Source organism: Salmo trutta, chromosome 13, assembly GCF_901001165.1.
Source record: "Salmo trutta chromosome 13, fSalTru1.1, whole genome shotgun sequence".
NCBI lineage: Eukaryota > Metazoa > Chordata > Actinopteri > Salmoniformes > Salmonidae > Salmo > Salmo trutta.
The window spans coordinates 64,602,215-64,613,487 of record NC_042969.1 but is presented as its reverse complement, the minus strand read 5'-3'; the positions used below and the strand labels follow the sequence as shown (position 1 = coordinate 64,613,487).

At 45.4% G+C, this 11,273-nt stretch overlaps 1 protein-coding gene across 3 annotated transcripts; it reads right to left on the bottom strand.

Annotated features, from left to right (window-relative positions):
• Positions 1-750: 750 nt before the first annotated feature.
• LOC115206316 (uncharacterized) lies at positions 751-4,623 on the bottom strand. Of its 3 annotated transcripts, none has more exons than XM_029773112.1 (11): positions 4,451-4,623; positions 3,977-4,161; positions 3,617-3,791; positions 3,098-3,193; positions 2,170-2,247; positions 1,887-1,913; positions 1,563-1,769; positions 1,381-1,428; positions 1,176-1,289; positions 1,051-1,080; positions 751-955 (listed from the first exon to the last, which is right to left on the bottom strand). In XM_029773112.1, the coding sequence occupies exons 1-11, from the start codon at positions 4,518-4,520 to the stop codon at positions 900-902; spliced, it is 1,086 nt and encodes a 361-aa protein (XP_029628972.1). In that variant the 5' UTR covers positions 4,521-4,623; the 3' UTR covers positions 751-899. The 3 variants fall into 3 exon arrangements, with proteins under 3 accessions (XP_029628972.1, XP_029628970.1, XP_029628971.1); XM_029773110.1 differs by having other exon boundaries at positions 3,977-4,117; XM_029773111.1 differs by having other exon boundaries at positions 2,179-2,247; positions 3,977-4,117.
• Positions 4,624-11,273: the final 6,650 nt, after the last annotated feature.

Here is an 11,273-nt window from a genome sequence, read left to right as displayed (position 1 = left end):
TCTAGTCTAGTCTTTTTAGTTCTATGTTTAGTTTATTGATTTGGCCTTCAATTGGAGGCAGCTGTTCCTCGTTGCCTCTGATTGAAGGTCCTATATAGAGGGGTGTGTTTTGTTTGGGTTTTGTGGGAAGTTGTGATTGCATAGCTGTGTTTAGGCTGTGATCCTGTTCGTTCATACGTTTTTCTTGTTTTGTTTTCTTAAGTGTTGAAAATAAATATATAATGAGCACTCAACCCGCTGCGCTTTGGTCCACTTACTACGACGTCCATTACACTCCCATGAGATAGTGGCACTGAAGAGCAATATCTATTGCCCTGTAGTGTCCACCATTTTCATCTGTGTGAATTTGAATACACAGGACATTATCAATTAGCCAAAACCATTTGATTGATCAGGATTGAATACATAAGTTACTTACCTTGGACATAAATATTAAATGGAAAATGGATGAATTGCTCTTTAGGAATGTAGAGAGACATATACCCATTATGACTACTCACAGTGTCATTTATGTCTATTTAAAGTGCAGTTCAAAGTATGGATTATATCCCTCTCGCTCCGCGCAGATTCGAGTAACAATAACAAATGATCTCTTCATCTCTGATGGTCAGCAAACAGTGGACATTGGGCCTGGGTGACCGTCCACTGGTGGGGTGACACAGCTGGGGGTCGTTAGGGTTAATTGCATTGATTAGAGCCTTTCTGATTCACATTTGATGATTCATTGGTGCATGAAAGAATCTCAAACCATTGAAGCAAAAATGATTTTACTTTATTTCATATTTGTTTCACTTTCAAGACAATGTTATGTACTTTATATAAAAAAAAAGAAATACAACCCAAACAAAAATGAGACCAAGGTGTTGAGACCCAGTATACTCGTCATTCTCGTATACCCATCATTTGTTGATTTGGTTTGTATTCCTGTTGTAGATTGGGTTTTCATATTCACATTCTGGGAGAGAGTGCGAGAGAGAGAGGTCTCAATGTAAGATAAGTTATAATGATTATGATTATACAGTATGTTGTGAGGAAGAAAAAAAAACTTACTCTCTTTGGGTTTCTTTCTCCAAAAGCTTCCTGCAATGAGAAGGAGACAAGGCATTGATAACAAAATGCTAGAGTGCATATTGATTTGTATCAGAGGTTACTGTAAAGCATAGTGCGTAGGATACCTCTTTGGCGGTTGTCCATTTGGAATCTTCCCTCCTGGTTGGTCTCTGCCTCGTTTGCTCTTTGGTGGTTGTCGATCTGAGCTCTGGCTTGCTCATTGATCTCTGCTTGGTTTGCTGTCAGAGTTCACGACAAGTCAATGTAATTCATAAAAGGATCACTGCAAGCGGATACTGTAAATTGCTCATTAAAAAGCTCTGACTTTACCATAGTAATGCTGTCCGAGACTTGATTGGCGCAATCTGCTCATGAGTTCTGGGGAAGGAAAGTCCATTAAGTTTAGTTACTTCTGAATGCAACATGAATACCAAGCAGGATGAAAATATTGGTATCATTGAACAAGGGAAAATGATTATAGAATGTTGACTGTTACATAAAGTGTAGCTCACCTCTATGAAACCCTCTTCTTTTCTCACTCAAATCTCTCACTGGTTTATTTTGGTATGTAGCTGGTTCGTGCTGGTTTCTTGGTGGTTCATGCTGAATTCTGGTTGGATCATACTGAATTGTGGTTGGATCCTGCTGAATTCTGGTTGGATTATGCTGAATTCTGGTCGGTTCATGCTGCATTCTGGTTGGATTGTGCTCATTGTTTTCTGTTGAAAGGAGGGAAGAGAACAGTTCAAACTAGGTCCATGTAGAAAAGAAAACAACATTAAAATTCCATTCCAGTCCATTGAATGAAAATGGTAAATATAAAATAATAAACGTACCATAGATAGGTCGCTCATTGCCGGCTCCTAAAGTAAGACAAAAACAGATGTGAGCATCAGTCTGTAAATGCACCATGACTTTGTACTGTGGTCTTGTTTTGGTAAATATAGAATTATGTAATGTTGCATAAACTTAACCACATGGACATTATAAGACTGTGTGTGTGTGTGTGTGTGTGTGTGTGTGTGTGTGTGTGTGTGTGTGTGTGTGTGTGTGTGTGTGTGTGTGTGTGTGTGTGTGTGTGTGTGTGTGTGTGTGTGTGTGTGGCCTACGTGTGCGTACGTTTTTTACCTCTCTTCTGTGCCACGTCTCTCCCAACATCGTCACTACATGCAACGTCCTTAGGAGGTTTAATGGATCCTGTCAAATTATACAGAATTCTACATTAATTTCATGTTTCAATCAGATTTGAAAGGGGTGCTCAAATGCCATAGAGGTAATAAAACAAGAAAAGGCACTGCTATAAGATTATCATTTTTTCAGGAGTTATGTCTTTATTGAAAGTACAAGTACATCACATTTCACAAACATATTAAGCTACTTTGAAATGTTCCACCGCTTAGTGCCACATATTGGGTAGCATGTAGGCCTGTTTAAACTGTGCAATGTACATATTTTTAGTAGGATATGTAGCTACATAACTGACATGGTGTCACGTCTGCTCCCGCTCTTCCCCCCTGGCGCTCGAGGGCGCCAGGCTGCCCTGCATCACGCACTCCTGCCATCACCAATTACGCACACCTGCCTTACCTCATCACAAGGATCAGCGATATTGGACTCACCTGGACTCACTCATCACCTGTTTATTACCTCCTCTATATTTGTCAGTTCCCCTGCTCTGTTCCCTGCTGATGCATTAATTGTTTTGTCTTTGTTACCCTTGTGCTGAATCTGTTCCTGTCCCCTTCCATGTCCGTTCCTGAGTAAACGTTTGATTCCCCGTACCTGCTTCGTCTCTCCAGCGTCAATTCATGTGACACATGAGAGCAGCTTGCAAAGTTGCCCAATCAGCATCATAACAGTTACATCAGAAAGAAAGGATGCTGCTTAATGCTCATAGGAAGATTCAAATTAGCCTGAATAACTGTCAATGTACTCAGTGTAGCGTACTCTATACTGTGCAGTATGCCATGCTAGCTGCTTCATCAATATCATTCCAGTACAGAAGTAAGACTGAGGGAGTCAGAAAGAGGAACATGGAGGTGCTCACGTGTCCATTTCACCCAGCAGAAACAGACACTCAGGAGCACTATGAGGACGGCCACACCACCGACGCAGAAAAACAACACTTGGAGATCTGTACTGTCTGAAGAGAGGAAGAGGTGGTTTATTTACATGTACCTTACAGGAAACATTAAGCAAGAGGGCTGCTTGGTCTAACCCGACCAGAAATAGGTTGGCCTTTACATAAAGTGATTGTGTAAGGAAATACCAACCACATGCTGTGCATACAGAGTGCATTTCTGTAGTTTGCATACACAGTATGAAGCCTGCAACAATTATTTTGACTCATTACTGATGACTTGAAAGGGTCCTAGATTTTCGAATACAACAGTATAAGAGATTATTGTTCTAATGTAACAATAAACTGACTTTCTCTTGATACAAATATTTGGTTGAGGTCACAAGAAAAATCAAACCTACAACTCAGGTATTGTTACAAGCACCATTCTCCAACCAACTGAGCCACTGGAACAATATTCTACTGTAGATACTAGCATAGTGTTACCTTGATCAAGTTCCTCAACTTCCACTCGATGACACTGGTCATTACTCTGTAGCTCACAGCAGTAGGAACCCAGGTCTGAGGCCTGAAGGTCATCGATGCGGATGGAGAAGTTCCCCAGACCTCCCTGATTGGGGAAAGCCTTCACTCTGCCCTGCCTAGGGTCTAGAAAGTCCACCTGATAATAATACATTCATATTTTATGAACATATTATTTGAAGAGCGCTTTTCATTACATGCAGAAATTACAAAGCTGTACATTAAAAATAAGGTTAAAAATGCTTTTACAAGGCTAAAGTCTCAAAGCTAAAAAATAAGGCTAGTATTGTATATGATATGCAGACAACTGAAGGAGGCAACAACCTTCCCAGAGGATGTGATGTTGACCAGGCTGGCACCAGAACCAGAGATCTGGTTCCACACCACCCATACATGGCCAGGGCTGATGCCCAGAGAGGTAGACCCAAAGCTGCATGACAAGAGCACCACAGAGCCCAGTGTAGCCTGGAGGGTGGATGTGTTACAGGAGTCATGGCAATGTTTGTTACCTAAAGGAGGAGTTTTGGGTTTGGACGGTTATCAGGCTCATAGACAAAACGTTGCAATGTAATGGTTAAAATATACAGGCATTTTATGTTAAATTCTCTGCAGCATACATACATTTTTCTATTGTAAGCTAAAAATAGGGTTTGAAAAATTACACCATTATTTTCCTGATGCACAACACATTCACGACAGGAAGCTTCTCTTCAATTTCTGCTCTCCTATTCTACATGCATTCTCTCATATCTCTACATAAAATGCTATATCTATATTATCATTATCTTAAGCACTTACCCATTGAAGCAACAGAGGTATAACATAATACCATCCAGAAAAAACAGCCATCAGTTTTGACCAAAAACATTTTCTGTATTTTAATATATGGTAGTGAGTGGTATCAGAAATGTAAGTGAAAGTATCAGGCACATACATCCAGTAGCTCCTATATGAGCAAGGTAAATGCCAAACCTCTGCAACTAAGTTCAGACACAGAGGCAATCGATTAGGTCACTTCCTGTCTGAGCAGCTGTGCCTCTTTCAATTCTTCCCATTTCATTTTATACATATCTGAAAACATTTAATTTAGTGTTACATTTTAACTGGTACTTGATTTATTTTATATGTTATAACATGTTTATTAAAAACATTATTACATGTTATTCACATGTTATAACAATCTCAAGTACTTAGCTTATGTTCATGTAGACAGCTTTTTCTGTGATTATAAACAACTATGAAACATATTCATGCACTAAAATAACCTGGTTTATGTGCATGACACATAGTTAATTTAGGTTCATAAATGCTTATTTTACTGTATTCACCCCAATACTATTTGTAGCTGCAGCCAATGGAACAAAGTTCTGAGCAGTAGCACAAATGTGGTCTTCTTACTCAGAAGACCACAGTACCTTCCTGTTGAAGGGGGCCTTCAGTTGCAAGTTATATGCAGTGGTGAACCACACTCTCTAACAAGGCCTCTGTCTGTTGGATGGATGCAGCGTGGGGTGGGTTGATAGTCAAGAGTGAGACACAAGCATATGTACTGTAAATGAACATTTGGTTGAAAGTATTTTTTTATTCTAGTCCTCATGTTAACATGTCTTTTGACAAGAAAGTAGAGGTTGTAATGAACACACCTTCAATATGAATCCCTGTGTGCTACACAATGTTGACTAGAGAAAAGGTATACAAAATAAATGCATACAAATTAATATTGTAAAGACTGATCATGGAAATAAAAGAGGCAGAAATTTTACTAAGATCAACCATTTATTTGTTATTATTATTATAAATGTATTTATTATTATTTGGGTCTTTTGGAGGATCTCAATTGGAAAAAGTCAATCCTCTCCTCGATTCCTCCGTCCTCCTCTCCTGCATGAACTCAATTCGTTAGAAGGCGAACAGAGGAGTCTGCTCACCCCCTTGATTAACTACTTTGGCAGAGAATACTCAAGAGTGTACAGTGAGGGAAAACAGTATTTGATCCCCTGCTGATTTTGTACGTTTGCCCACTGACAAAGAAATGATCAGTCTATCATTTTAATGGTAGGTTTATTTGAACAGTGAGAGACAGAATGAAAAAATAAAAAAACGCATGTCAAAAATGTTATAAATTGATTTGCATTTTAATGAGGGAAAAAAGTATTTGACCCCCTCTCAATCAGAAAGACTTCTGGCTCCCAGGTGTCTTTTATACAGGTAACGAGCTGAGATTAGGAGCACACTCTTAAAGGGAGTGCTCCTAATCTCAGCTTGTTACCTGTATAAAAAACACCTGTCCACAGAAGCAATCAATCAATCAGATTCCAAACTCTCCACCATGGCCAAGACCAAAGAGCTCTCCAAGGATGTCAGGGACAAGATTGTAGACCTACATAAGGCTGGAATGGGTGTGGTGGCTAATTTCTGCATTACCAAATGAGGAGAGTTACAAACACACCAGTCTGAGTTAAACTACATATTTAATAATTAAGAAACTTTTGCAAAAGCACTTGACCTTCAATAATGCACTCTCTCGAATGAACCATTGAAAAAGGAAGGTTCCAACACAATGGCTACTGAGATATTTTATACCCAAGAACCCACCCCTTCAACGTACATTGAAGAACCACAAATCTTAGGAACAGTTCACAATGGTTAAGTTTTGTATGAAAAGATATCTATACAACACAGCAGACAGACACTGCTATATCAACAGAGTCATTGTATAGACCGGTATTTGGTCTCCCTAGAACCGTCCCTCCCTGGTACGGTATAGTACAAAACCATTAGCTCATGTCCTCTGGAATGCTTTTTAGGCATTCTTATCAAAATACACCATAAATCTCAGTGCTATCTCATAGAGGCCCATCCTCAGTAAGACACCTCTTGTTCCCACTCCTGGACAAGCTCACTGAGGGGAGTGACCTGCACACAGACATTGTGGAGACAAATAATTGGTTCCCCATTAATCACGCCATCCCTTCACATGGTTTAAGAATAGGTAAAGACACATTGACATATATTCACATATGAAGACAATGTTTCATTCTGTCCTCCTCTCTTGCTGATTTTCTGCATAGCAACAGAGACATGTAAAAAACAAGTCTGACTGTTATATCTAGCCTAGCCTAGCTGTAGAAGAACACACGTCTGCACGGTTTCACATTGTACATCACTCTGTCGTTTAATGACATGTGCCACTCATCCTGACAACCCATTCATCCGTAAAGCAGCACACTGTCGTAAACCATAACAACGTATAGTATGACGTACAGCACGTCGTACCATACATAACATTTCCCCCCCCTTTCCAAAACCAGGGACTGGTACCATATATAAAATGTCCATAGGGCAAGAACCTAGAGTGATAACTGTAAGAAATAAAACATTAACCTTTAAAACGGAAGGACCCTCCAAACTAACCAGTTCAGTCCATTAACCTGGAGGTTGACTAAGACCCCTATCGGAGCCTAAGAATGAAAAGAGGTTAAGTAGTCCCCCAGATGAGCAGGGCGAGTTCGTGCCCGCATAGGCCTTTCTTCAACCGCCACCGCTTGTGGCTCTGGCCCTTGGGGAGCCCACAGAGGCTGGGGCTCGGGTGGTAGTGGTGGGGAGGTCCATCCGGTGGCGTCTCTGGCCTGCATGTCTGTTCTGTGTGCATTCGTATTCCTTGAGGAGCAGGGACTTTCCTGAGTAGGCTGGCGTGCCAGCGTGATCCATTGCTCAACATGAATGTGGCGGGCCCCAGTTGTCGACTGACCTGCAGGGGGTCCGACCAGAATGAGGCCATTTTGTTGCACCGCTGAGGCCGTCGGGCTCGGACCCAGTCAGACACTTGGATGATCGACTTCTTCACCCTGTGTGCCTTGTCGAAACGCTGTTTCATTTCTCTTTGGTGCCTAGTCACTGCCTGTTTTTCTTGGGTGCACCTAGTCGCCGGTTCTGCAACTCTCTGTGTTCTGAGTCTGTCCAGTGGCAGTTCCATCTCATGACCTAGCATGAGAGATGCCGGGGAGGCCTGTGTTGTTGTGTGTTTGCTTGCTCTGTAGTGCATTAGCGTTTGATTCAAAGCAGTTTGGAACGTGCACCCCTGGACCAGGTGCGCTCTGATGCCGTTCTTCAGCGTTTGGTTGAAGCGTTCCACCCCTCCGTTAGCTTGTGGGTTGTAGTAGGCCGTGCGGATGTGTTTGATTCCCTTGTTGCTGAGATATGAGGAGAACTCGGCAGAGATTAGCTGGGGCCCATTGTCCGTGGTAAGGGTGAGGGGCAGGCCCCACCTTGTGAACAGGCTGTCTAGGATGTCCACGATGGCCTGTGCTGTGACAGTTCCGACAGGAACCACTTCTGGCCACTTAGAGTGGAGGTCATACACCACCACCAGGAAGCGCTGATGGTGAGGGACTGCGTGACCATGGATCTCGCCACAGATGTCCAGTTGGATGTGCTCCCAGGGGCGGGACGGCCATGCGAGAGGCTGCAGGGGGGGTGGGGCGGACTGTCCTGTTTTCCCACTGAGGAGGCATGCAGCACAATCCCTGACCAGGGCTTCAATGTCGTGGTCGATGCCTGGCCACCACACAAGGTCTCGACATCTCTGTTTGACCTTCACTATGCCCAAGTGCCCCTCGTGCGCCATGGATAGAACACGCGCACGCAGACCACTTGGGACCACAGTGCAAAACCCTCGAGAGACACAGACTTCTTCCCAGCAAGACAGTTCGTGCTTCACCCTGGCGAAAGTCACAAGCTCTTCCGGCACGTGTGCTGGCCATCCAGTGCGTATGTAGGTGCGCAGGGTAGACAGTGTGGGATCCTGTTCCGATGCTTGCTTCAGCTCTTCCAGTGAGACGACTGACTGAAGAGGAGCGTAAAGCATTTGTACGAGGTCTGTTTCGTTGTCGTCTGGCAAGACGGTCGGAGTAGAAGCGTCAAAGGAGCGTGAGAGGAGGTCTGCCACCACGTTATCCCTCCCTGGAGTGAACTTCAGCTGATAGTCGTACTGTCTGAGGCGGTCGGCCCATCTGTGCAGCCGAAGTGGCTTGTGGCCAGTTCCTGATGCCGACAGTAGCGTTGTGAGGGACTGGTGGTCGGTTCGGAGCGTGAACAGACGGCCATAGAGGTAGAGGTGCCACCTTTCGCACGCCCAGACACAGGCCAGTGCTTCTCGTTCGCCCACAGAGTACCGTTGTTCTGTGGTGCTCAGGGCCCTTGAGGCGAAGGCGACGGGCCTCTCAATGCCATTCTGCAGCTGTGAGAGGACAGCTCCTAGTGCTCCAGCTGAGGCGTCACATGTGACAATGGTGGGGCAGACGGGGTCAAAGTGAGCCAAGACTGGGGCTGTGGAGAGCTGGCTCTTCAGTGAGCGGACCGCGTCTGAGCAGGCTGCCGTCCAGGCCCATGGCTCATCCTTCTTGAGGAGCTGGCGAAGGGGCGCTCTGGTCTGGGAGTAGTGGGGCAGAAACCGGAGGTAGTAGGCTGTCATGCCCAAGAATGATGCCACCTGAGAGGCTGAGGTCGGTTCCGGGATCCTGTGGACGGCTTCAATGTTCGACATGAGTGGGGCAATGCCTTTGGCCGACAGGCGGAACCCCACAAACTCGACGGCTGGAGCTGCAAAGGTGCACTTTCCACCGTTAAGGGTCAGGTTGTTCTGCAGTAGAGCGCTGAATACTCTGTGGAGTCGAGAATCATGGATGTGGAGGTCAGGACCGTGGACCACGATGTCATCCAGATAAACCGCCACCCCAGGTATTCCAGCGAGGATGGTGCTCATCACCTTCTGGAAGCAGCTGGGGGCGGAGTTAAGTCCAAAAGGCATGCGTGTATATCTGAACACGCCAGCATGTGTGACAAAGGTAGTGAGATCTCTGCTAGCTGCGTGGAGGGGTACCTGAAGATAACCCTGACGAAGGTCAAGCTTCGTGAAGATCGTGGAGCCATGGAATTGTGCGGTCAGCTCCTCAGCTGTAGGCAAGGGGTACTTATCCGGGACAACGGCCTTGTTCACAGCACGAAGATCCACGCAGGTCCGGATTCCACCTGACTTTTTGGTTGCAATGACTAAGTTTGAAATCCAGGGGGCAGCGTTGACTGGCTCAGTGATGCCTGCATCCAACTGTGCCTGGAGATCTTTTGTGACGTCATCACGCAGTGCAAAGGGAATGCGCCGCAGGGGCTGCATGACTGGGGTCACTTCCGGATTCACTAGGGGCCTGTGAATAAAGGCTGTGAGGCAGCCCAGCCCATCAAACAGAGTTGGCCAGTTCTGTTGCCATGTGCAGGTAACCTGGTGGATAGCTGACCCACTGTCATCTCTCAGCGTGAATCCCAAGCCTGTGAAGAGGTCGAGGCCCAAGAGGTTGGCACCCCGCTTTGCAACATGAAATGTGAATGATGGCAGATGCTTGGTGCCGTAGTGTACTGGGACCTGGAGGGTGCCTACAATGTCTATCTTGGATCTACCGTAGCCACACAGGGCAGTGGAGGGCTGTTGGAGTGGTAGGTGACTGAAAAACTTGTAGTAAGTTGCAAGGTTGAGCAATGACACCGCAGCGCCAGTATCCAGCAGTAAAGGCAAACCCACCTCACCCAGCTGCACAGTGCATGTCCTGAATGACACATGGTTGGTGGAGACAGTTCGAATTTCCGTGCGTTCATGTTGAGAGTGAGATGAAACTAAGGGCCTGTGCTGGGTGGAGCTAGTAGCTGGGGCAGAACGACACACTTTTGCAAAGTGATTGTATTTTGAACAGTTCTTGCATATTTTCCCACGGGCTGGGCAGTTTGAAGCCCTTGAATTGTGAGAGCTAGCCCCACAGTTGCCACAGCTACTTCTGTTCGTTTGTCTGTGTGCCTGCTGCACGGGCATGCCTGTGTCTGTGTCCATGCAGCTATCAACGTGGGAGGCCATGCACAGCGCGTGATCGTTGTAGTGCGCCTGCTCGGGCTGAAGCTGCTGTGTGAGAATGGCTGGGGGCCGAGTGTATGCTGCAGATCTGTCTGTCAGCATAGTAGAGCATTCCAACGCCGCTTCAACCTGGAGTGCTATTTTAATAGCTCCATCTAGTTGTAAATTATTCGATTCCAAAAGCAGTTTCTCCCTTGTCTTTTCACATAACGTCCCCTCTATCAACTGATCCCTGATGATCTCGTCCTGAAGTGTCCCATAGTTACAAGAGCTAGCCAAATCCCTCAGATTAGCCACGTAGCTTTGAATGGACTCACCCGGCCGTTGGTGTCTCTTCCGTAGCCGGTAGCGTCGGAGGAGCACTCGCTCTTTCCCGGCGAAGTGGTTCCGTAGGAGGCTGACTGCAGCAGTGAATGTAGGAGCCGATCCAAGCGCTCTGAAAATCCTTTGTCCCTCTGTACCGAGGCAGTGACGGAGCAGTGCTGTCCTCTATTTGTCGGAGATTGTAGAAAGGTCCATAGCTTCGATATAAGTGTTAAAGCTATCAAGCCAGTTATTCCACGGGACTGGAGGTTCGCCAGGCACGGCGAGGAATGGTGCCGGCGGTGGTAAACTGAATTCAGCCATCTTCGTCGCCAATGTTATATCTAGCCTAGCTGTAGAAGAACACACGTCTGCACGGTTTCACATTGTACATCACTCTGTCGTTTAATGACATGTGCC

Coding starts and splice junctions, on each gene's coding strand:
- LOC115206316 (XM_029773110.1), bottom strand. CDS start 4,588: ATGTATGTGCCTGATACTTTCACTTACATTTCTGATACCACTCACTAC. Junction 1,290..1,380: donor TCTCGGACAGCATTACTATG/GTAAAGTCAGAG, acceptor GAACTCTGACAG/CAAACCAAGCAGAGATCAAT. Junction 1,081..1,175: donor AATGGACAACCGCCAAAGAG/GTATCCTACGCA, acceptor TTCTCATTGCAG/GAAGCTTTTGGAGAAAGAAA.